The sequence below is a fragment of the Nerophis lumbriciformis genome, linkage group LG04 (genome assembly GCF_033978685.3).
Source record: "Nerophis lumbriciformis linkage group LG04, RoL_Nlum_v2.1, whole genome shotgun sequence".
NCBI lineage: Eukaryota > Metazoa > Chordata > Actinopteri > Syngnathiformes > Syngnathidae > Nerophis > Nerophis lumbriciformis.
In genome coordinates, this window is record NC_084551.2 from 8,896,805 (window position 1) to 8,924,664 (window position 27,860).

Consider the following 27,860-nt stretch of genomic DNA (forward strand, 5'->3'; position numbering starts at 1 on the left):
ATTATGCCTAATTTGGACAACCAGGTATGGTGAAGATAAGGTACTTTTAAAAAAATAAAATAAAATAAGAAATAAATTAAAAACATTTTCTTGAAAAAAAAAGAACGTAAAACAATATAAAAACAGTTACATAGAAACTAGTAATTAATGAAAATGAGTAAAATTAACTGTTAAAGGTTAGTACTATTAGTGGACCAACAGCACGCACAATCATGTGTGCTTACGGACTGTATCCCTTGCAGACTGTATTGATATATATTGATATATAATGTAGGAACCAGAATATTAATAACAGAAAGAAACAACCTTTTTGTGTGAATGAGTGTAAATGGGGGAGGGAGGTTTTTTGGGTTGGTGCACTAATTGTAAGTTTATCTTGTGTTTTTTATGTTGATTTTATAAAAAAATAAAAAAATAAAATAAAATAAAAATAAATTTTAAAAAAACGATACCGATAATACAAAAAACTATTACATTTTAACGCATTTATCGGCCGATAATATCGGTAGGCCGATATTATCGGACATCCCTAACTGCTACCATTGATTGTTTCCTGTGATAAAAAAAATTACAAAAATAAAATAATGAGCCAGTTTTTTGAACGGCTCTTTCAAAGGAAAAGCTCTTAAAAGAGTCATAAAACCCTCAAAAATGAATAAATATCTGTGAACGTGAACAAGGAAGTGAAGACATGGGGCGATGCAGGAAGACATTTGATAGGTTAGACCAGTGGTTCTCATACTTTTTTTCCACCAAGTACCGCCTCAGAAAACACTTGGCTACCACCATAATGACCGACATTAGGATACAGTAGAGTAGTATGCCTAAGTATTCATTAAAAACAAGGCCGAAGTTTTATTTAACAAGTATATTCAATATATTTGACCACTGTAACATTACACACAGTTTGACTAGTAACACCGTGTTTGAATATAGGAAAATAAAACACTGCACTTTTATCAGGTGATTCTTTGGTGCAACGCTAGACGGAGCCCGCGTATCACCACCGTATGAGCATCACTGGGTTAGACAGTTGTGTTGCGTTTGACTGCTGCCGAGAAAAACAATTTGATTGGCGAAAATGTCGATGATTGGACAAAATTGCAAGGCTGCACATAATTTGCAAGGATTTGTTGAGTTAGAGCAGGGGTCGGCAACCCGCGGCTCTAGATCTTTAGCGCCGCCCTAGTGGCTCTCTGGAGCTTTTTCAAAAATGTATGAAACATGGAAAAAGTTGAGGGGAAAAAAAAAAAAAAAAATGTTTTAATATGGTTTCTGCAGAGGTGGGTAGTAACGCGCTACATTTACTCCGTTACATCTACTTGAGTAACTTTTGGGATAAATTGTACTTCTAAGAGTAGTTTTAATGCAACTTACTTTTACTTTTACTTGAGTATATTTATAGAGAAGAAACGCTACTTTTACTCCGCTACTTTTATCTACATTCAGCTCGCTACTCGCTACTAATTTTTATCGATCTGTTAATGCACGCTTTGTTTGTTTTGGTCTGTCAGACAGACCTTCAAAGTGCCTGCGTTACTGGTGACGTTTCACTCCGTTCCACCAATAAAATGCAGTCACTAGTGACGTTTGACTCCGTTCCACCAATCAGATGCAGTCACTGGTGACGTTGGACCAATCAAACAGAGCCAGGCGGTCACATGACCTGACTTAAACAAGTTGAAAAACTTATTGGGGTGTTACCATTTAGTGGTCAATTGTACGGAATATGTACTGTACTGTGCAATCTACTAATACAAGTTTCAATCAATCAATCAAAAGTGTGAAGGAAAAAAGACACTTTTTTTATTTCAAACGTACATCCCGTCACAAGCCTAAAGACTGACTGCACAGTTCCTGTCTTCACAATAAAAGTGCCGCTCCATCGCGCCTGCGCTTTCAAAATAAGAGTCTCCGAAAGCCAGCGCAAACAAGCTAGCAAGCTACGGAATTTGCCGCCAATGTATTTCTTGTAAAGTGTGTGAAAACGAATATGGAAGCTGGACAAATAAGATACCAAAAACCAACCACTTTCATGTGGTATTAGACAGAAAGGAGGAACTTTTTTTCTCCTGCATTTGAAAACGTGGACGTTAAGCACTGCTGTCTGATTACAATCAATGCAAGTCATCAGAATCAGGTAATACACCAACTTATATTCTTGTCAACATGAAAGAAAGGAATCTATATGTGTTAAACATGCATGTATATTCATTAAAACACCTTTAACATGTAAACAAAAACGGCAAAATAAATAAATATAAATGATATACTGTATATATCAATGTATGTGTATATATGTATATATATATACCGGTATGTATATATATATATATATATATATATATATATATATATATATATATACATATATATATATATATATATATATATATATATATATATATATGATATGTGTGTGTATGTTACTCATCAGTTACTCAGTACTTGAGTAGTTTTTTCACAACATACTTTTTACTTTTACTCAAGTAAATATTTGGGTGACTACTCCTTACTTTTACTTGAGTAATAAATCTCTAAAGTAACAGTACTCTTACTTGAGTACAATTTCTGGCTACTATACCCACCTCTGGGTTTCTGTAGGAGGACAAACATGACACAAACCTCCCTAATTGTTATAAAGCACACTGTTTATATTAAACATGCTTCACTGATTCGAGTATTTGGCGAGCGCCGTTTTGTCCTACTAATTTTGGCAGTCCTTGAACTCACCTTAGTTTGTTTACATGTATATCTTTCTGCGACTTTCTAGGACGTGTTTTATGCCACTTCTTTTTCTGTCTCATGTTGTCCACCAAACTTTTAACGTTGTGCATGAATCCACAAAGGTGAGTTTTGTTGATGTTATTGACTTGTGTGGAGTGCTAATCAGACATATTTGGTCACTGCATGACTGCGAGCTAATCGATGCTAACATGCTATTTAGGCTCGCTATATGTACATATTGCATCATTATGCCTCATTTGTAGCTATATTTGAGGTCATTTAGTTTCCTTTAAGTCATATTAATTCAAATTATATCTCATGACACACTATCTGTATGTAATATGGCTTTTAATTTTTTGCGGCTCCTGACAGATTTGTTTTTGTATTTTTGGTCCAATATGGCTCTTTCAACATTTTGGGTTGCCGACCCCTGAGTTAGAGTGTCCGCCCTGAGATTGGCAGGTCGTGAGTTCAAACCCCGGCCGAGTCATACCAAAGACTATAACAATAGGACTCATTACCTCCCTGCTTGGCACTCCGCATAAAGGGTTGGAATTGGGGGTTAAATCACCAAAATGATTCCCGAGCGCCGCCACCGCTGCTGCTCACTGCTCCCCTCACCTACCAGGAGGTGGAACAAGGGGATGGGTCAAATGCAGAGGGTAATTTCACCATATCTAGTGTGTGTGACTATCTTTGGTACTTTAACATTATCTTTAACTTTCATGAATTGGCGCGATCGCGACAATGCAAAACCCTGAAGAGACTGATAATAGTGCAAGTGAATGTCAATAATTTGATATCAGACAGTCTCATGTGTACAGCATCTTCAGTGGCGGCAAATTAAAATGAAAGTTGCCCACCGAATTTAAACATAACTTTAGAAGAGCAGGCTGTAGCGCGTTTTCGCTTTAATAATTGATTAACATCCCAGTCAATGTCACTCTAATTTCATCTTTATTCTTTTGATTTCCCAGCTGGTATCATTTAGTCAGTGTCATTTCAACTTATGTGATGGCTCGAAAAGGGGAAAATACTGTAGTTATAAATACATGGCCTTTCCTTTTAACAACACTCAGTAAACGTTTGGGAACTGAAGAGACACATTTTTTAAGCTTCTCAGGTGGAATTCTTTCCCATTCTTGCTTGATGTACAGCTTATGTTGTTCAACAGTCCGGGTGTCTCCGTTGTGGTATTTTACGCTTCATAATGCGCCACACATTTTCAATGGGAGACAGGTCTGGACTACAGGCAGGCCAGTCTAGTACCCGCACTCTTTTACTACGATGCCACGTTGATGTAACACATGGCTTGGCATTGTCTTGCTGAAATAAGCAGGGGCGTCCATGGTTACGTTGCTTGGATGGCAACATATGTTGCTCCAAAACCTGTATGAACCTTTCAGCATTAATGGTGCCTTCACAGATGTGTAAGTTACCCATGTCTTGGGCACTAATACACCCCCATACCATCACAGATGCTGGCTTTTCAACTTTGCGCCTATAACAATCCGGATGGTTCTTTTCCTCTTTGACACGACGTCCACAGTTTCCAAAAACACATTTGAAATGTGGACTCGTCAGGCAACAAAACACTTTTCCACTTTGTATCAGTCCATCTTAGATGAGCTCAGGCCCAGCGAAGCCAACGGCGTTTCTGGGTGTTGTTGATAAACGGTTTTCGCCTTGCATAGGAGAGTTTTAACTTGCACTTACTGATGTAGCGACCAACTGTAGTTACTGACAGTGGGTTTTTGAAGTGTTCCTGAGCCCATGTGGTGATATCCTTTACACACTGATGTCGCTTGTTGATGCAGTACAGCCTGAGGGATCGAAGATCACGGGCTTAGCTGCTTACGTTCAGGGATTTTTCCAGATTCTCTGAACCCTTTGATGATATTACGGACCGTCGATGGTGAAATCCCTAAATTCCTTGCAATAGCTGGTTGAGAAAGGTTTTTCTTAAACTGTTCAACAATTTGCTCACGCATATGTATCATTTAGTCAGTGTCATTTCAACTCATGTGATGGCTCGAAAAGGGGAAAATACTGTAGTTAGAAATTTAAAAAAAAGCACATATTTATTTTCAGCGCTCTCTTGCAAGTCAAAATGTGTTTGTATGGACACCATTGCATTTCTTATTAGTTATTTTTATTCCAATGTCAACTGTGCATCGTCAATAGTATGTGCCAAAAAGGCGGAATGAGAGAAGGGGGGAAAAAAAGCAAAAGCTGTTTTGTTTGCAATGACAAAACAACCACGCAGCATTCCCTTCCGCTCTCCCTATTCTTGTGATTAAGGGCTTTTGAAAAATATGCAAAACATTTGACAAGTAGCGACGACAATCTTGAATCATGAAGACCAGTGTGTGCTGCTGATGGCAAATCAAGGTTGCACAACCACACACCTCCGGGATGCTTCGGCACTAAACCACATTGCTTTCAATTACTGTACTCATAACAATTTTGGCGGTCCGCTCCCTGTATGATCAGTGTCAGAGCTTGGTCCGCATTGCCGGCAGTAAGTCGGACCTGTTTCCAGTGAGGGTTGGACTCCGCCAAGGCTGCCCTTTGTCACCGATTCTGTTCATAACTTTTATGGACAGAATTTCTAGGCGCAGTCAAGGCATTGAGGGGATCCGGTTTGGTGGCTGCAGGATTAGGTCTCTGCTTTTTGCAGATGATGTGGTCCTGATGGCTTCATCTGGCCAGGATCTTCAGCTCTCGCTGGATCGGTTCGCAGCAGAGTGTGAAGCAACTGGGATGAGAATCAGCACCTCCAAGTCCGAGTCCATGGTCCTCGCCCGGAAAAGGGTGGAATGCCATCTGTGGGTTGGGGAGGAGACCCTGCCCCAAGTGGAGGAGTTCAAGTACCTCGGAGTCTTGTTCACGAGTGAGGGAAGAGTGGATCGTGAGATCGACAGGCGGATCGGTGCGGCGTCTTCAGTAATGCGGACGCTGTATCGATCCGTTGTGGTGAAGAAGGAGCTGAGCCGGAAGGCAAAGCTCTCAATTTACCGGTCGATCTACGTTCCCATCCTCACCTATGGTCATGAGCTTTGGGTTGTGACCGAAAGGACAAGATCACGGGTACAAGCGGTCGAAATGAGTTTCCTCCGCCGGGTGGCGGGGCTCTCCCTTAGAGATAAAGTTAAAAAGTTAAAGTACCAATGATTGTCACACACACTCTAGGTGTGGCGAAATTATTCTCTGCATTTGACCCATCACCCTTGATCACCCCCTGGGAGGTGAGGGGAGCAGTGGGCAGCAGCAGTGGCCGCGCCCGGGAATCATTTTGGTGATTTAACCCCCAATTCCAACCCTTGATACTGAGTGCCAAGCAGGGAGGCAATGGGTCCCATTTTTATAGTCTTTGGTATGACTCGGCCGGGGTTTGAACTCACAACCTACCGATCTCAGGGCGGACACTCTAACCACTAGGCCACTGAGTAGGCAGATAGGGTAAGAAGCTCTGTCATCCGGGGGGACCTCAAAGTAAAGCCGCTGCTCCTCCACATCGAGAGGAGCCAGATGAGGTGGTTCCCGATCGCCTCCCTCGGGAGGTGTTTAGGGCACGTCCGACCGGTAGGAGGCCACGAGGAAGACCCAGGACACGTTGGGAAGACTATGTCTCCCGGCTGGCCTGGGAACGCCTCGGGATCCCCCGGGAGGAGCTGGACGAAGTGTCTGGGGAAGGGGAAGTCTGGGCTTCCCTGCTTAGGCTGCTGCCCCCGCGACCCGACCTCAGATAAGCGGAAGAAGATGGATGGATGGATAACAACAATAAAGAATACATGGTCATGTTTAAAACAATAGATAAACTTTCTGAAAAAAATAAAATAAAATCACATTTTGGCTACTATGGTCAGTATTTGACATAATTTCATCATGGGCATGAAAGTCGTTAATTTGAGGCTCATTTTGTCAATTACATTTTTAGAGTAGAATGCGTATAGGTCCGTGTACCTTCCGTTCAAGGTATTTCGAATTCTTAAATGCAAATGTTTCATCTGACATCACATGGACAAAGATAAGACCTTCTGGAGGAAAATTCTGTTGTCAGATGAAATACAAATTGAGCTATTTGGCCACAATACCCAGCAATATGTCTGGAGGAGAAAAGGTGAGGCCTTTAATCCCAGGAACACCAATTCCTACCGTCAAGCATGGTGGTGGTAGTATTATGCTCTGGGCCTGTTTTGCTGCCAATGGAACTGGTGCTTTTCAGAGAGTAAATGGGACAATGAAAAAGGAGGATTACCTCCAAATTCTTCAGGACAACCTAAAATCATCAGCCCGGAGGTTGGGTTTTGGGCGCAGTTGGGTGTTCCAACAGGACAATGACCCCAAACACACGTCAAAAGTGGTAAAGGAATGGCTAAATCAGGCTAGAATTAAGGTTTTAGAATGGCCTTCCCAAAGTCCTGACTTAAATGTGTGGACAATGCTGAAGAAACAAGTCCATGTCGGAAAACCAATACATTTACCTGAACTGCACCAATTTTGTCAAGAGTGGTCAACATTCAACCAGAAGCTTGTGGATGGCTACCAAAAGCGCCTTATTGCAGTGAAACTTGCCAAGTTTTAACATTACTGTATGTATATTTTTGACCCAGCAGATTTGCTCACATTTTCAGTAGACACATAATAAATTCATAAAAGAACCAAACTTCATGAATGTTTTTTGTGACCAACAAGTATGTGCGCCAATCACTCTATAGCAACAAAATAAGAGTTGTAGAAATGATTGGAAACTCAAGACAGCCATGACATTATGTTCTTTACAAGTATATGTACACTGTTGACAATGACTGTATATTCAATGTTTGTGTTTATCTGGAAAAATACAAAAACATGAGAGGAAAACAGCACAAAATCCAATTGTATGACATTTTAATAAAAATCAACTTTTTTGTTTGTTTTAAAATCTGCCATATATAATACAAATCAAAAAACGGCCCGAACTTAGTTTTTTGATTTGCCTTTCAGAATTGGAAATAAAATGAGCGGAAGGTACACTGACCTAGCAGGACTGCAGCAGGAGTCTTATTAATTAAAAAGTCATTAAAAAGTTGTCCAACTTTTGTTTCAGAAATAAAAATACAAAAAAAATTGGCCAAAATTACTTTTTTGATTTGCATTTCCATATGAGTTGGGAAATTGTGTTAGATGTAAATACGAACGGAATACAATGATTTGCAATGATTTACCCGTATTCAGTTGAATATGCTACAAAGACAACATATTTGATGTTCAAACTGATAAACTTTTTTTTTTTTTTGCAAATAATCATTAACTTTAGAATTTGATGCCAGCAACACGTGACAAAGAAGTTGGGAAAGGTGGCAATAAATACTGATAAAGTTGAGGAATGCTCATCAAACACTTATTTGGAACATCCCACAGGTGAACAGGCAAATTGGGAACAGGTGGGTGCCATGATTGGGTATAAAAGTAGATTCCATGAAATGCTCAGTCATTCACAAACAAGGATGGGGCGAGGGTCACCACTTTGTCAACAAATGCGTGAGCAAATTGTTGAACAGTTTAAGAAAAACCTTTCTCAACCAGCTATTGCAAGGAATTTAGGGATTTCACCATATACGGTCCGTAATATCATCAAAGTGTTCAGAGAATCTGGAGAAATCACTGCACGTAAGCAGCTAAGCCCGTGACCTTCGATCCCTCAGGCTGTACTGCATCAACAAGCGACATCAGTGTGTAAAGGATATCACCACATGGGCTCAGGAACACTTCAGAAACCCACTGTCAGTAACTACAGTTGGTCGCTTTATCTGTAAGTGCAAGTTAAAACTCTCCTATGCACGGCGGAAACAGTTTATCAACAACACCCAGAAACGCCGTCGGCTTCGCTGGGCCTAAGCTCATCTAAGATGGACTGATACAAAGTGGAAAAGTGTTCTGTGGTCTGACGAGACCACATTTCAAACTGTTTTTGGAAACTATGGACGTCGTGTCCTCCGGACCAAAGAGGAAAAGAACCATCCGGATTGTTATAGGCGCAAAGTGTAAAAGCCAGCATCTGTGATGTATGGGGGTGTATTAGTGCCCAAGACATGGGTAACTTACACATCTGTGAAGGCGCCATTAATGCTGAAAGGTACGTACAGGTTTTGGAGCAACATATGTTGCCATCCAAGCAACGCTACCATGGACGCCCCTGCTTATTTCAGCAAGACAATGCCAAGCCACGTGTTACATCAACGTGGCTTCATAGTAAAAGAGTGCGGGTACTAGACTGGCCTGCCTGTAGTCCAGACCTGTCTCCCATTGAAAATGTGCGGCGCATTATGAAGCCTAAAATACCACAACGGAGACCCCCGGACTGTTGAACAACTTAAGCTGTACATCAAGCAAGAATGGGAAAGAATTCCACCTGAGAAGCTTAAAAAATGTGTCTCCTCAGTTCCCAAACGTTTACTGAGTGTTGTTAAAAGGAAAGGCCATGTAACACAGTGGTGAACATGCCCTTTCCCAACTACTTTGGCACGTGTTGCAGCCATGAAATTCTAAGTTAATTATTATTTGCAAAAAAAAAATAAAGTTTATGAGTTTGAACATCAAATATCTTGTCTTTGTAGTGCATTCAATTGAATATGGGTTGAAAAGGATTTGCAAATCATTGTATTCCGTTTATATTTACATCTAACACAATTTCCCAACTCGTATGGAAACAGGGTTTGTAGCAAACACATTTTCGTGAAGTTCATATCAGCCTCCAAAGGAGGAGATCAAGGGTTAGAATCTCCACTGCAAGCGTCTCTGTGTAAAGTAGGTTTTGTACTCCGACTTATTTTTCCACATTCCAAAAAAAACATGCATTTTAGGCTTATTTGACCCTCCAAACCACTTGTCCTCAAATAAGTCAAAGGATTAAAAAAATTCCCCGCAGAAATTATAAGGGCCAATTAAAGGAGAAATTAAATGATTAATGAGCCATGTTCCTAGTGTGATTTCACAGCCCAGACTTCACTGCCAATTTGAGGACCCTTGCCCGAAATTTGGTGAATAGTTATGTCTTTAGGAGTGGCAACTAGTCTATGGTGCACCGCCTCGGACCCCGATAGTCAGCTGGGATAGGCTCTAGCTCACACGTGTCAACCTCAATGCCCGAGAGCCAGATGCGGCCTGACACGCCATTTAACGTGGCCCGCGAAAGCCTGGGAATAATGTGGATCTTTTTTTACTAAATGTTTTCATTGTTTCCATTTTGACAGAAAAAAAATGTATGCAATATAAACATTTTCATATGTTTTAAACTTTGATATATATATATATACACACACACACAGGTAAAAGCCAGTAAATTAGAATATTTTGAAAAACTTGATTTATTTCAGTAATGAAATAAAGTCTAGTGTAAAGTTTCCACCATCAGTGATGGTTTGGGGTGCCATGTCATCTGCTGGTGTCGGTCCACTCTGTTTCCTGAGATCCAGGGTCAACGCAGCCGTCTACCAGCAAGTTTTAGAGCACTTCATGCTTCCTGCTGCTGACCTGCTCTATGGAGATGGAGATTTCAAGTTCCAACAGGACTTGGCGCCTGCACACAGCGCAAAATCTACCCGTGCCTGGTTTACGGACCATGGTATTTCTGTTCTAAATTGGCCCGCCAACTCCCCTGACCTTAGCCCCATAGAAAATCTGTGGGGTATTGTGAAAAGGAAGATGCAGAATGCCAGACCCAAAAACGCAGAAGAGTTGAAGGCCACTATCAGAGCAACCTGGGCTCTCATAACACCTGAGCAGTGCCAGAAACTCATCGACTCCATGCCACGCCGCATTAACGCAGTAATTGAGGCAAAAGGAGCTCCAACCAAGTATTGAGTATTGTACATGCTCATATTTTTCATTTTCATACTTTTCAGTTGGCCAACATTTCTAAAAATCCCTTTTTTGTATTAGCCTTAAGTAATATTCAAATTTTGTGACACACGGAATTTTGGATTTTCATTTGTTTCCACTTCAAATCATCAAAATTAAATGAAATAAACATTTGAATGCATCAGTCTGTGTGCAATGAATAAATATAATGTACAAGTTACACCTTTTGAATGCAATTACTGAAATAAATCAAGTTTTTCAAAATATTCTAATTTACTGGCTTTTACCTGTATATACAGTATATATACAAATATTCAATTGTTTTTGGTGTGAGTCTTTGGGCACCTCGCCATTCAATTCTGATTCTAGGGGTGAGGATTTGATTCATAATCAATACTCAATTCAACACGATTCTCAATTCAAACTGATTTTTGCAATGTATTATTTGGAAAAATAATAACAAAATCTTAACAAAACAGCTTACAAAACCTCCTTTTGGTTGCTGACGTATGACACATACGTGCACCAAGTAAGCGTAGATATGGCCTAAAAGAAACTTATTTTATTTTCAATTAATTTGTCCAAAAAATACAGATTAAATTTTTGAAAATTACCGTATTTTTCGGAGTATAAGTCGCACCGGAGTATAAGTCGCACCTGCCGAAAATGCATAATAAAGAAGGGAAAAAAACGTATATAAATCGCACTGGAGCCCAGCCAAACTATTAAAAAAACTGCGACTTATAGTCCGAAAAATACGGTTCTAAAAAAAAATACCAGGATTTGATTGTGATAAAACCATTTTTAACACCTTTAATTATTATATACCGTATGATAGTTTGTAAAAATAACAATAAACACTCAAATATCTGCTTGTCACCTGGACTTACGATTTGAAAGCAAGTTATTCATCAATTTGTACGTACAAAAAACAAACAACCAAATGCAAAGGCAATTATATAATGAGGCCATTATACTTTTATATTCTTACATTCACTGTTACAAGCGGCCCTCTGAGGGCAGCTATGACTGCGATGTGGCCCTCGATGAAAATAAGTTTGACACCCCTGCTCATACTTGCCAACCCTCCCGAATTTTCCGGGAGACTCCCGAAATTAGGCGCCTCTCCCGAAAACCTCCCGGGACAAATATTCTCCCGAAAATCTCCCGATTTTCAGCCGGAGCTGGAGGCCACGCCCCCTCCAGCTCCATGCGGACCTGAGTGAGGACAACAGGGTGACAAGAACTAAATCATCCAGACTAGAGATAAATTGTATTATTATGTTTATCTTAAATAAAAATAAATATATTTATTAATTTAAAAAAAACAACTATAAAACCTTTTAACTATATTTTGCTAAAAACATCAAAATTTATTGTATTTTTATTTGTATTTTTTCTGACTCATTACATCCAGCCATAGAATTATACCGGTACATTAAAATAAACATGTTTGAAATAATTAATTTTAAATTATCATAATAATTCATTTAAAATGACCATGTTTATTCATTAAAATACTTGCTTGTTTATCAACAACTTTAGCATTTTATTCATTATATTTTGAAGCTCTCAGAAGCCAAGTTATGTTATATTCATGTTATATTTGTGCAAGTTTGAAGTATCAATTATCTAAACACAGTTTTGTTTGCATATTTTCAGGATATATATATATATATATATATATATATATATATATATGTATGAAATACTTGACTTGGTGAATTCTTGGTGAACACCCCCCCCCCCACACACACACACACACACCTCCCGAAATCGGAGGTCTCAAGGTTGGCAAGTATGTATTATGTGCTCAAACTGAAAACTTTCTCCAAGATGAATATCTCCATATATGATACCTGAAGAGCACAAGTCCACCATTGTAGTCAATAAGTTTCTTCTTTTCCGCAATTTTTTTGTGGGGCAGACTGACTCTACTGTTGCCATTTTTAATACAAAGTATTGGATAGTTTTGACATATCTCTCAGTATCCTCCATATGGAAGCTCTAAAAACTACAACATTGCTGACGGGGAGAAGACACAGTCGAAGTGGAGGCATGTATATAAAACTGCCAACTCAACGGCTTGAAAAAAGTCTGACCAAAGAACCACAATTACATTTTATGTAGACCATAAGGAAGTGTTTTAAATGCAAAACAAAATTATATGACCCTTTTAAAGTATAATGCGGGGGTCAGCAACCCGTGGCTCTTTAGTGTCATTTTTAAAAAAGGATTGAAAATGGAAAAAGATGGGGGGAAAATAATTTTTTGGTTTTAGTATGTTTTTTGTTTGAGGACAAACATGACACAAACCTTCCCAATTGTTATAAAGCCCACTGTTTAATATGTTTGTGTGTATGCGTCACTGATGAGACTATTTGGTGAACATCGTTTTGTCCCACTAATTTCGGCGGTCCTTGAACTCACCATTGTGTGGACTGCGACACAAGTTTGCCTACATGTAAAACCTTCCACTCCTTCTTTGTCTCATTTTGTCCACCAAAAGTTGTATGCTGTGCGTGAATGCACAACGGTGAACTTTGTTGGAGTGCTAATCAGGCATATTTGGTCAGTGCATGATTGCAAGCTAATCAATGCTAACATGCTATTTAGGCTAGCTGTATGTACATATTGCATCATTATGCCTCATTTGTAGGTATATTTGAGCTCATTTAATATATTTTCCTTGTACCCTCTTTGTATATTGTTTACATTTGCATGTCTCATGACACATTATCTGGATGTAATATTGGCTGCATTTCAGATTGCCATGTTGTTCCAGACCACAGCAAACATTACATAGTTTGCCAAAGATTGTAATAAATCCATTAGAAGAAGACAGCCTGCCGTTTCCTTAAACTTGGACACACACATCTAAAAGCCAGTCATTTCCAGGAGTTATCTCACACTGAGTGTCATGACTTGGTCCTGGGGTTTAGTTTTTCTAGAAGGCAACGGAAAGTTGGCCCGGGCGAGACGGGAATGTAAGTACATGATTTATCTAATACATCAAAAACGAAAAGCGCGCACAGTGGCGGAGAACAAACTATGAAACCAAAAGACTACAGCATTAATAAACAAAAACTTACTTGGCTTGGACAAAAATAGCAGCATGAAGGATGGACATGAAAACAAGTGTCAGGAATGTACAGAGCATAAATGTGAGATGTCGTCAGCACGACAAACTGAAAACAATGAACTTAAATACTATAAACATGACTAGTGAAAGCAGGTGCGCGACTCAAAACGTGAAACAGGTGCGTGACGTGACAGGTGAAAACTAATGGTTGCTATGGTGACAAAACAAAACAAAAGTGCACAAAAAGTCCAAAAACAAAACCGAACATGACTAAAACAAAACATGATCACACAGACATGACACTGAGTAGCCTTTGATTTACTAATGGTTTATAATGTTGTAAAAATGTGTAGAAGAAATATTACATTTCAACATTTCTGTCAACAAAGATTGGCTTCAACCTGCGACACATAGTCATTTTGATAGTAGGCTATTATAGCCAATGTAGACACTTACGTCATTTGTTGCCTTCATTATAAGACGTATATAAGACTTTTAAAGTCATTTTGATAGTAGGCTATTATAGCTAATGTAGACATTTATGTCATTTGTTGCCTTCATTCAAAGACTTATATACGGCTTTTCATTTTTTGCGGCTCCAGAAAGATTAGTTTTTTTTGTATATTTGGTCCAAAATGGCTCTTATAAACGTTTTGGGTTGCCGACCCCTGATATAAGGTTTTTTTTGTTTTTTTTAAGTCCTAAGGTTGTGTGTTTAATGGTGTATTTAAGCAAACAAGAATATTTATTTTCAATCTGACTCAAGTAAGAATTCTGCAGCCTTACAATGGATTAGTTTGAACACGGTTTTTATCTTCACATACATCTTTTTCCAAGATCACAGAAGGCATTGTGTGTAAATATGGGGGATGCACCTCTGCCATCGGCCTGGTTTGGAATCCATGCGGTTATCTGTCTGTCCACGTATTCACAGCCCCTGCTCCTGCTTCTTATCAGTAGTCTGCGGCTTGCATGCTCAATCGCCTGATTTGTCAAGGGTGACTCCAAAAGATTCTGATAGGCACTCCACAAATCACCCAGTTGATCTAAAATATCGACCAGCCACAAAAAGTCATTACACAAAATAATGGCGGGCGGGACCTTGAAGATGTGACTTAATTAGGTTTCAAATGGCTTCAAAACTACCTTCAAATCTGCTCCTGTGGAAAGTAATAAAGATGGGCATTATACGACTATTTGTGGTGATCCAGATTGTTTGACTCAGGCTCGCCTTGACTCACAAACATCACTTAATTTTGTGTTTTATGAATGATATTCAGGGTTTTATATTGAAATTGACTTTAATTATCATACTTCATACAATTTAATTTATAAGTAAAATAAAATAAAAATAATTCCAAACAATCTGTGTCAGTATATAAAGTGACAGAACACATTTTTTTGCTGTTTTCTCAAACTGTGTTGTGCTGTAGCCTTGCCTCACCTCTGCACAACCCAACTGTAGCTTAATAGCCTGAGCGTAATCTGGCATGATTTATTGGTCAGGAGAGAATGATGGCCATTTTTTTGCATCTTTTGCATCTATTTCCTTTCCTTGCCCTTATGTGGGCTCTGTACCGAGCATGTCGTTGTGGCTTGTGCAGCCCTTTGAGAAACTTGTGATTTAGGGCTATATAAACAGAGGTGGGTAGTAACGCGCTACATTTACTCCGTTACATCTACTTGAGTAACTTTTGGGATAAATTGTACTTCTAAGAGTAGTTTTAATGCAACATACTTTTACTTTTACTTGAGTATATTTATAGAGAAGAAACGCTACTTTTACTCCGCTACTTTTATCTACATTCAGCTCGCTACTCGCTACTAATTTTTATCGATCTGTTAATGCACGCTTTGTTTGTTTTGGTCTGTCAGACAGACCTTCAAAGTGCCTGCCTTACTGGTGACGTTCACTCCGTTCCACCAATCAGATGCAGTCACTGGTGACGTTGGACCAATCAAACAGAGCCAGGGGTCACATGACCTGACTTAAACAAGTTGAAAAACGTATTGGGGTGTTACCATTTAGTGGTCAATCGTACGGAATATGTACTGTACTGTGCAATCTACTAATAAAAGTTCCAATCAATCAATCAAAAGTGTGAAGGAAAAAAGACCATTTTTTATTTTAACCGTACATCCCGTCAAAAGCCTAAAGACTGACTGCACAGTTCCTGTCTTCACAATAAAAGTGCCGCTCCATCGCGCCTGCAAAATAAGAGTCTCCGAAAGCCAGTGCAAACAAGCTAGCAAGCTAGCAAGCTACGGAGTTTGCCGCCAATGTATTTCTTGTAAAGTGTATAAAAACGAATATGGAAGCTGGACAAATAAGATGCCAAAAACCAACCACTTTCATGTGGTATTAGACAGAAAGGAGGAACTTTTTTTCTGCTCCATTTGAAAACGTGGACGTTATCATCACTACTGTCTGATTACAATCAATGCAAGTCATCAGAATCAGGTAATACACCAACTTATATTCTTGTTTTCATGAAAGAAAGGAATATATATGTGTTAAACATGCATGTATATTCATTAAAACACCTTTAACATGTAAACAAAAACGGCAAAATAAATAAATATAAATTATATACTGTATATATCAATGTATGTATACATATATATATATATGTGTGTGTATATATATATATATATATATATATATATATATATATATATATATACATATATATATATATATGTGTGTGTATATATATATATATATATGTGTGTGTGTATATGTTACTCATCAGTACTTGAGTAGTTTTTTCACAACATACTTTTTACTTTTACTCAAGTAAATATTTGGGTGACTACTCCTTACTTTTACTTGAGTAATAAATCTCTAAAGTAACAGTACTCTTACTTGAGTACAATTTCTGGCTACTCTACCCACCTCTGTATATAAATAAACATTGATTGATTGATTGATAAAAAAAAAAAAACATCGGGATTCATAGCCGGTTTTAATTGTTTATGCCAAAGAAATGCTGCTCTTTTGGGAATTACCCATCATAAGGTAGTCATGCGCTCTCTTATGTAGTCTGTAGAGTCACAGGTGTACAAATTAAGACTGCATTGCCAATTATAGTAATAATAATAATTATTATTATAATAATAGGAAGAAGAAAAATATTGCTAGTAAAACATTTTAACATGTCCAGGCTGTATGCTCCACACAGGATCATGACATACTGTACTCTATATAGTCATGAAATGGGACAAAATTAAATAAATACATCTTTAAATAATAATTTAAATGTGCCAATGTTATAATTGGAATTAAATGCATTAGTATGTGATCACATTATGTTAATTTATTCCATGTAAAAAGTATGTATTATTTTCATATTTAATTGATTTATTGATTTCATGATTCATTATTTCACAGCTGAATTGTTTCATGGTTAATAATTTAATTATTTCATGACGTGTTAGGTAAATAATGTATGTAGTATGGACACATGGGGCCAATTATTTTTAATGTATTTATATTTTTTACTAAATTTTTTGTACGTGTTTTTCACTTTTCTCAACTTTTCTTTAAAAGCCTAACCAGGGACGAGTGTCGCAAATTAGCCTTTGGCTAGAAGTCTTACGGACTTTGACATCGGTTTCCTATGGGTAGCAATGTTTAATTGTACTGTCCCTGTCAAATAAATAAATAAATATTTTCTCAGATTTTTCTAAAAGTTTTTTCTTTTTTTTAATGAAAAAAAGCATCGAATCCTCAACAGCAAGTATTGGTGAACCAGTAGACACAGCATAGTGTTGTGTTTCACAGTGTTTTGTTGGTCAAAACTAAGTAAAATGCTTGTGTTTATGTTTGTACAGCAATACACCTCAGTCATTGCTCTCAATTTGCATTTACCAAAATAGTTAAAATCTTGAAAGGACGCCTATACAAAGTAAAGTATATATTTTAGGTTTTAACTAGAGATGTCGATAATTGCGTTAAAATGTAATATCGGAAATTATCGGTATCGTTTTTTTTTTTTTTATCGGTATCGTTTTTTTTTGTTTTTTTTTGTTTTGTTTTTATTAAATCAACATAAAAAACACAAGATACACTTACAATTAGTGCACCAACCCAAAAAAACCTCCCTCCCCCATTTTCACTCATTCACACTAAAGGGTTGTTTCTTTCTGTTATTAATATTCTGGTTCCTACATTATATATCAATATATATCAATACAGTCTGCAAGGGATACAGTCCGTAAGCACACATGATTGTGCGTGCTGCTGGTCCACTAATAGTATTAATCTTTAACAGTTAATTTTACTAATTTTCATTAATTACTAGTTTCTGTGTAACTGTCTTTATATTGTTTTACTTTCTTTTTTATTCAAGAAAATGTTTTAAATTTATTTATCTTATTTTATTTTATTACATCTTTTTAAAAGTACCTTATCTTCACCATACCTGGTTGTCCAAATTAGGCATTATAAAGTGTTAATTCCACGACTGCATATATCGATTGATATCGGTATCGGTTGATATCGGTATCGGTAATTAAAGAGTTGGACAATATCGGAATATCGGATATCGGCAAAAAGCCATTATCGGACATCCCTAGTAGCAGTTATAAGATATGATCACAATTTGAATTTACACAAATATTACCCTGTTTGTGGTAATTACTGTATTCTGAAATATTGGCTATAATGTTGTTGTTTTTATTGTAAACATTCCATAAAGTGGTGCCATACCTCCAAGCTTTGACAATGCCTTACTATTTTGAATTTTACCTCCCCTAAGAGCATTTTAACAACAGAGAAAAAAATACACAAATAAGTATGAATTCAATACATTTAGGGCTGTGATAAGTATAAATACAACATGAATAAAAACTTAGGACATAATAAAAATTACTAGTTTCTATGTAACTGTTTTTAAATTGTTTTACTTTCTTTTTTATTCAAGATAATGTTTTTAATTTATTTATCTTATTTTATTATTTTTTTTAAAAAGTACCTTATCTTCACCATACCTGGTTGTCCAAATTAGGCATAATAATGTGTTAATTCCACGACTGCATATATCGGTTTATATCGGTTGATATCGGTATCGGTAATTAAAGAGTTGGACAATATCGAGATATCGGATATCGGCAAAAAGCCATTATCGGACATCCCTAGTTTTAACCCATCTGATTGTCTGCTGGTAGGCCATTGGCTCTTTTTATGATGACCTGGAGGTTGGAAATCTTCAGTTTTTGAAACGGGAGTAGATCCCAAATGGCTCACTGGAATGCTAAGGGTTAACCACAGTAAATTACAACAGTGACTTTTATTTTGAAAACATGTTAATCATGCATTAACCAATATACTTAATGATAAAATAATGTCATATTTATTATACCTAAGGGAACATGCTTTAATGAAGTACAATTACATGCCTCTATACAGTGAGGAGCCTGGTTTCTGCATAAGTCCATGGCTTTACTCTCAAAATGTAATGATGTTGTAATTATGTCTCTTTGCAGAAAACCAAGATCTCCACATATGACAAAATGTGGGAGTTCATGAGCAGTCGGAGGCATTCTGTGATGGTGAAGAATGTAGAAGAAGGCATTCACCGAGCGCTAACCTCCGACTACGCTTTCCTCATGGAGTCTACCACCATTGAGTTTGTCATTCAGCGAAACTGCAACCTCACCCAGATTGGAGGCCTCATTGACTCTCAAGCATATGGGGTTGGCACTCCGATGGGTATGTACGCTACGATTATGACTAAATGTTTTACACGTGCTCTCAAAGCGGAACTGTACTTTTTTTTTAAATTTTGCCTATCGTCCACAATCTTTATGAGAGACAAGAAGACTGTTACGTACGGCGGGGGAAGGAGACGACACAACGGCAGGAATCAGTTCAATAGGTTTATTGGATGTGATGAATAGGTTGGATGTGTATGCTACTCCAAGTGAAAGGTGTAAGAGGATGTGTAGAATTAACCATGTAAATGTTACCAGAGGTTGTTGTATGTGCGTGTCAGACAAAAGGGGTAAGACGAGAAGGCAGTCCGTGGGCAGGTAAGCGGTCGGGGGCTGGAGAGAAGCATCAAGGTCCGTGTCCAAGCAGGGGTCGAGGATCGAGGGAGGCAGTCCAGAATCCAGAGGGAAGTCGAGACGCACAGCTCGATCACGGGAAACAGGGGACACATACGAGCAGTGTTGGGACTAACGCGTTACAAAGTAACTAGTAATCTAACGCGTTATTTTTTATATTCAGTAACTCAGTTACCGTTACTACATGATGCGTTATTTTGCGTTATTTTTTATGTAGTATCGGCTAGAAACTGAGAAGATCTGAGTGTTGCAGCGCTGCTGAAGAGGCGACAAAAAAGAGGCGTGCAGTGCGCTGTCTGTGTGTACGTGTGTGTGTGTGTGTGTGTGTGTGTGTGTGTGTGGGAGGGGGCGTGTCTGTGTCTACTATCAAGACGTCATGGCGAACCCCGAAGCCGAGTTTCTTAAAATGGAGATATTTTCAGTACGTTTTTTTATCGACCACAAAGAAAAGAACATTTTAGTTGAATGTAAGTTTCAAATATGCTGAAACAGCTACAAAAACAACATGCTTCGACGAAGCTAGTAAAGAGACACACACTTCACCTCCACCTCCAACAGCGGCTGGATTTTAATGAGGCACTGCACACTGAAGGTACACACACTCTGTCAATTCTCTTATATACTCTTTCATTTTAGACTTTTAGAGTGTTTGATTATCACATCACTCTAAATGTTTAGACTATAAAGTTCACAAACCTAAAGAGGGATACTAGTGGGCCAGGCTAATATTTCCTTTTCTCTAAACTAAGTGGGGAAATGTGTAGAGTGTTCTGGGCTTCAGACATGATTTTATTTCAGAATTCCTTGAGATAAAAAAACGCCTGGTTAGGCTTTATGTATGTAGTGTGTGCCTTTCTTGTTTTACAGCTATGTTGTTATTATGCTGTTTGTTACTTATGTATGTTATGTTGCAGCTATTTAAAATAGTTTTGTCAATTTGTTCTGGTCTGAAACAAATTGGCCCTTTAAAACATATCTTTGTCTTTGTGTGTTGTATGTAGAGCACATTGCTTAGCAGAGTTGAGTGATGCAAATGCATGTCAAGTTGATCAACAGATTGTATTATTCTCCAGTGCAATAACAGTACTAAAATGAAGGCTAAAAGGGCATTAAATGGGGCCTTAAAAAAAATAAAAATAAAATATAAGTAACTAAATAGTTACTTTTCACAGTAACGCATTACTTTTTGGTTTAAGTAACTGAGTTAGTAACTGAGTTACTTTTGAAATAAAGTAACTAGTAACTGTAACTAGTTACTGGTTTTCAGTAACTAACCCAACACTGGATACGAGAGTGAACTACGTTCCGGCACTGGATCTTCGGTTCCGGTGGTCTTTATGCTGTCTGTCTTCATTAGTCCCAGGTGCGCTGATTAGTGATTGCCTGCAGCTTTTATGCGTGCGGCCAGAGCAAGCGGGGGGGGGGGGGGGGGGGGGGGGGGGGTCCCGGCGCGCTTCTAGCAGAGGTGCCGGCCGAGCTTGCAGCAGAAGACATTAGGGATTGTGCATGCGCCGTGACAAAGACAAAAGGTTTTTGTTTACACTCTCGTTCTAGATAGCTAGCAATGCAGCTAATGAGAGCATATCTATTCTTCCACTAAATCACTTTAATGCATTTGAAAACCGTCACAAATACTTCATAACCCGTATGATAACCAAGCTGTAGCGACATTTCTATTTTGAGAGCGAACACTGAACAACTCTTTTTCTAGCGTAGTAACACGTCGGCATGCTTCGGTATTACCCGTACAAGCGAACTACGGCAAGAGATAAGCTAGCTTCTACAACAACACAAAACGCGTTTGCGTTAGTAATGCACAACACTGCGACACTAATTTGTACTGACTGAAAAACATGAACAATCATATTACAGAATCTGTAGCGTATTAGCCCAAATTTCATGTTTTCTTTGTACACAGCTAGCCAGGCAGTGTATGTACTGTAGTTGCATTAAAACATATGGCGTGCTGTGTGTATCAGGATCAATATTAAAGTGACTCACTTGATGGACGTTTGTTCGTCTGGTCCAACTGGCCGGGAACATTTCCTGTTGATTTTGGCTAAGCACACCATTTATGTCGAAAGAGCTTGGCTCCAAGTTGCATATTTATAGCGTCAAAATCGCTTTCACCTCAGTTTGCTCCAACCTCTCATTCTTCCTTCGTGCTCACTTCTATAAGCAGCAGTAAATGTAGCTTCAAAAGTATAAGGTTGTATATCCTCATTTGTCCCAAAATAATCGTCCTTGTTGTCTGTTACCAAGTTTGCTATGATTAGAAAACACACACTGGTGTTTGATTCCGGAAGTAGGAACACACATTGTTGCCAGAAGTCAGACGTGCGCTGCTATGGAAACCGAAATCAATGCGCTAAATAAATCAGTCCCGGACAATCAATATATGGTAAATATTGAAAATATTACATATTGCTACTACATTATATATATATATATATATATATATATATATATATATATATATATATATATATATATACACATATATATATGCTGTGTGTGTATAAAATGTCGATGGAGGGTTTTTAAGTTGTCTTAGAGGGCTTAGACGCATTAGACCAGGGGTGTGAAACGTACGGCCCGGGGGCCGGATAAGGCCTGCGAACAGGTTTTATCCGGTCTGCGGGATGAGTTTGCCAAGTATACAAATGTACCCGAAATTTTTGAATGAAAGAAACTGCTGTTCTAAATGTGTCCATTGGATGTCGCAATAGCAATTATTTGCATCTTTGTAGATGATGCTGCATATGTCAGTTGAGGAAAATGATCAAACTACATGAATGACATACATTATTTTGATTTTTATGTAATTTTTTTATTGTTATAGATTGAAAATTAACACCAATGAGTTGACTGGTGAACAATATCACATAATTTATTCAGAGAATATAAATAACGACAAAGATAGAATACTATTAAACACAACATGTAACTGTAAAAAAAACACACAAAAAAAACCCATTATGATTTGTACATTTTCAGAATGTGCTTGTTCTATTTTTAAACAAAGAAAACAATCTGAAGTTTTCTTTATTTTCAAAGGGGAACATTATCACAATTTCAGAAGGGTTAAAACCATTAAAAATCGGTTCCCAGTGGCTTATTTTATTTTTCAAAGTTTTTTTTCAAATTTTTACCCATCACGCAATATCCCTAAAAAAAGCTTCAAAGTGCCTGATTTTAACCATCGTTATATACACCCGTCCATTTTCCTGTGACGTCACACAGTGATGCCAATACAAACAAACATGGCGGATAGAACAGCAAGGTATAGCAACATTAGCTCGGATTCAGACTCGGATTTCAGCGGCTTAACACTGTCTGATAAGATAATTACTAACAACTATGAACTAGGTTTACAGCATATGAAATACATTTGGCAACAACATGCACTTTGAGAGTGCAGACAGCCCATTTCAGGCGCGCTAAGAACATATATTTTTCCACGATTTCAGCACTCAGGTTAACCATACCTAAATAGACACAAAATACTGCATTACACAAGACTACCCGAATGTACTCGAATGATTGAAAAAAATTAATGTTTTTAAGCTACATTATTGGTAAACACAGTTTATGTATAATAATTTACGTAAAACCGCGAGTAATGAATAAAGTTTTCATCAATTAATATATTCTGTAGACATACCCTCATCCGCGCTCTTTTCCTGAAAGCTGATCTGTCCAGTTTTGGAGTTGATGTCAGCAGGCCAGGGAAGCTAGGGTCGATATTCTTCTCTTGATCATCTTCGGTGGCATAAGGGACGGTGTGAGCCAAGACATCCAGGGGGTTTAGCTCGCTCGTCTGCGGGAACAAACTGCCGCCATTGCTTGCCGTGCTACCGAGGTCCTTTGTCCCTGAATAGCTCACACACTCCGGCAGATTCAATGGGGGTCTGGCGGCAGATTTCTTTGACTTTATCGTTGGAAATGCATCTGCTTTGAGTGTCGCAGGATATCCACACATTCTTGCCATCTCTGTCGTAGCATGGATTTCGTCGGTAAAGTGTGCGGAACAAACGACTGACCATTTCGTCGGCTTTCCCCACACCCTCGTATTTTGAACAAATTTCGTCCAATTTCTTGCCACTTTCGCATCTTTGGGCCACTGGTGCAACTTGAATCCGTCCCTGTTCGTGTTGTTACACCCTCCGACAACACACCGACGAAAGTGAGAAAATGGCGGATTGCTTCCCGATGTGACGTCATCGCTTCGAGAGCGAATAATAGAAAGGCGTTTAATTGGCCAAAATTCACCCATTTAGAGTTCGGAAATCGGTTAAAAAAAATATATGGTCTTTTTTCTGCAACATCAAGGTATATATTGACGCTTATATAGGTCTGGTGATAATGTTCCCCTTTAAGTTATCATGCCGTGATTTTACCAGTGGCCCCCGATCTAAAATGAGTTTGACATCCCTGCATTAGACAATTTTTTAATCATCCTTAAAATAGTAAAAAAATAATAATAATAAATAAAAAAAACTAAGTGTGTTGTTGTCTCACATATTGATTATAAACGATAGGCCTCATTCAAGAAAAAGTGCAGTTCACCTTTGAGTCTACACTTCCTTCACACTAATGGGTCTTCAGTTTTCTTTTCAACTGAATGCAATACAGTCCTGAACACAGAAAGAAAGAAAACAAGTGTTGAACTAGGACTACTTTGAGTGTTTTACAGTTTCCACAACAGCTCAGTTATTGCTGCTGTGCTTTACTGTAGTGATAGTGACATTTATGGCAAAACACAAAAGAGGACATACAACACTGAGAAAACATGAATGAGCTGAAGGTAACTTTGGGAGTCTGCGTCAAAATGTTCTTCATTACTAGTCTGTAGATCTCATACATAAAGACATAACTTTCTTAGTAGTCCTTGCAAAATGGAAGGAAACTCAGCATCAGTATGGTTTGACACAGGTGATCACCAAATATTGTGTTTGACATTTGCATTGATTTGGATGACACATAAGTGCACGAGCCATCCTTAAATAAGGGCTAATATGCATATTTTTATATTAATCTGAAAGAACTGGCTTAATTTTTCTATGTTCATACTGTATCTTCACACAGTGATTGATATATGGTACCACAAGCTGAGAATAGAGAGGGATTGTTGGTCTGTAGATCAATGTTACATAGTGATGGGTCCGGCAACACCGATGCATCGGCGCATGCGTTGAGCTCATAGAGCAAAACCCTGTGTCGGTGCGCGTACCGCTTTTAGAAAGTCATGTGACCGATCATGGGCTGTTTCGGTCACGTGACCGATACGCAAACTGTGTCGCACTGACGCCTCCTCTGTGCCCTGTGAGCTGGTCTTTTCTACAGCCGGAGAAATAATAACTAAGCAGAGAAATCGTCTAAAATTTAATACGTTGGAAAAAATCTTTTTTTTTTTAAATAAAAATGTGTAAAAAAATAAAAAATAAAATAAATTCCCAGTCCACAAGCATCCTCATTCACAACACGTTCTCTTAGATTTCCATGTTATGATACATGTTCGCATTATTTATTGACTGTATCTAAAAAAGATAAAAATATATTTTTATTTAAATGAAGATATGAAATAATCCTAAATGAAATACAATGACTTGGTTTATATTATTGTATATACTAGGTCAGTGGTTCTCAAATGGGGGTACGCGTACCCCTGGGGGTACTTGAAGGTATGCCAAGTGGTACGTGAGATTTTTTTTTAATATTCTAAAAATAGTAACAATTCAAAAATCCTTTATAAATATAAATAAAAACCTATCTTTTTTTCCAAATAGTTCAAGAAAGACCACTACAAATGAGCAATATTTTGTACTGTTATACTATTTAATAAATCAAAAACTGATGACATAGTGCTGTATTTTACTTCATTATCTCTTTTTTTCAACCAAAAATGCTTTGGTCTGATTAGGGGGTACTTGAATTCAAAACATTTTCACAGGGGGTACATCACTGAAAAAAGGTTGAGAACCACTGTACTAGGTCATAAAATCAGTGTCAGTTGAGTCGGTCCATAGGTTGCCTGTAGTGATTTTTTATGTCCAGCAGATGTCAGTATTTAGTGACACAGTATCGACACAGTATCAATACAGTTTTGCAATGTGTCGAAACGCTTCATGACGCCTCATCAACCCATCACTAATGTTACAATCTGTGTTAGTCCGGAACCCCAGGATCTGGAGGTACCAGGCATAGGGCAGGTAAAAATATATTTAATAACACAAATAAAGATATAGTGTAATTGACTCATAGGGAAAGCTATGCAGGTGTTGTTACAAAGCAAAGACAATGATCAAGCCCTGTTCAGACAACAGGGCTGGTTTTAGAAGCTTCCTGATTGGCAATCAGTAACAGGTGTGTCCTGATTGCCAATCAGGGACAGGTGAGGGAGCCAACAGTCTGGCCAGAGGAGTGTGGAGGCTAACGGTGACAAACAGGGAGTGGAACAAAAAATAAGAGCGCTGAACAGGAAATAGAAAATACAAGAAACTAATCACTGTCACGTGACATCCTGACACTTTCTTCAGTATTTTGAAGTTTAACGTCTACACGTTCTGTTTGTATTTGTTTTCTACCACTACAAAATAACAGTAAAACATTTGTTTTGCTTGGTCTGTTTTAATTAAATTATATTTTTCATTTGTTGATTTCTATTGTAAATGTTTACACTAGCCCCGGAACAATTTGTTTAGGGGGGAAATCATTGGTGTCACCTGAAAAGACTAACTTTTTCAAAGGACAGAACCTGTCCCTCACACCTTTGAAAACAATGCATTCATATGTCGCTATCTCTGTAGGATGTTTAGTTATTATCCATGCATTATCTATACATCTTTTGAAAAACCTACTCATCTGATTTCCATAAAACTCAGCACAGATGGGAAGTGGGTGATAGAATATGTTCAACTCAATAAAACTACAATTCTAGGAATATGTGGTAACTTGATTAACATTTTGAGTGACATATTAAACCTTTTTAGGTATTTGCTTAAAAATATTTCATGGATACAATTTCGCTGCGCTTGTTGAGGGATGACAGGTATGGACGGTATATAATAAACAGTTTCTCTTTCAAGCATAGGTTGCATCTTTTATTACCACTACAGCACACCTTACAATAGTGGTAATAAAAGATGCAACCTATGCTTGAAAGAGAAACTGTTTATTATATACCGTCCAGACCTGTCATCCCTCAACAAGCGCAGCGAAATTGTATCAGCATGCCGCCACAGACGGAAACACCTCCTAGGCAACACATGAGCCAATCACCACGCCCCTACGCCAGCCTGTACCCACCCACTCTGTGCCCTATATAAACCATGGTATGTGAATGCTCCCATTAAAATCTCCTGATGATTGAGGGAACCCCTCATGAAACAGGCCTGTAGAGATGAAGTAGTCTTGTGATTTTTTTTCCCACACATATACAGGTAAAAGCCAGTAAATTACAATATTTTGAAAAACTTGATTTATTTCAGTAATTGCATTCAAAAGGTGTAACTTGTACATTATATTTATTCATTGCACACCGACTGATGCATTCAAATGTTTATTTCATTTAATTTTGATGATTTGAAGTGGCAACAAATGAAAATCCAAAATTCCGTGTGTCACAAAATTAGAATATTACTTAAGGCTAATACAAAAAAGGGATTTTTAGAAATGTTGGCCAACTGAAAAGTATGAAAATGAAAAATATGAGCATGTACAATACTCAATACTTGGTTGGAGCTCCTTTTGCCTCAATTACTGCGTTAATGCGGCGTGGCATGGAGTCGATGAGTTTCTGGCACTGCTCAGGTGTTATGAGAGCCCAGGTTGCTCTGATAGTGGCCTTCAACTCTTCTGCGTTTTTGGGTCTGGCATTCTGCATCTTCCTTTTCACAATACCCCACAGATTTTCTATGGGGCTAAGGTCAGGGGAGTTGGCGGGCCAATTTAGAACATAAATACCATGGTCCGTAAACCAGGCACGGGTAGATTTTGCGCTGTGTGCAGGCGCCAAGTCCTGTTGGAACTTGAAATCTCCATCTCCATAGAGCAGGTCAGCAGCAGGAAGCATGAAGTGCTCTAAAACTTGCTGGTAGACGGCTGCGTTGACCCTGGATCTCAGGAAACAGAGTGG

General features: G+C 38.2%; 1 protein-coding gene across 2 annotated transcripts in view; it reads left to right on the top strand.

The window, feature by feature from the left end:
- Positions 1-27,860, top strand: part of grik2 (glutamate receptor, ionotropic, kainate 2) — a 581,700-nt gene that overhangs the window by 491,397 nt on the left and 62,443 nt on the right. For both annotated transcript variants that reach the window (XM_061948573.2, XM_061948579.2), the window contains exon 15: positions 19,142-19,367. In XM_061948573.2, coding sequence (XP_061804557.2) covers positions 19,142-19,367 — 226 coding nt within the window. The remainder of the gene's footprint in view (positions 1-19,141; positions 19,368-27,860) is intronic.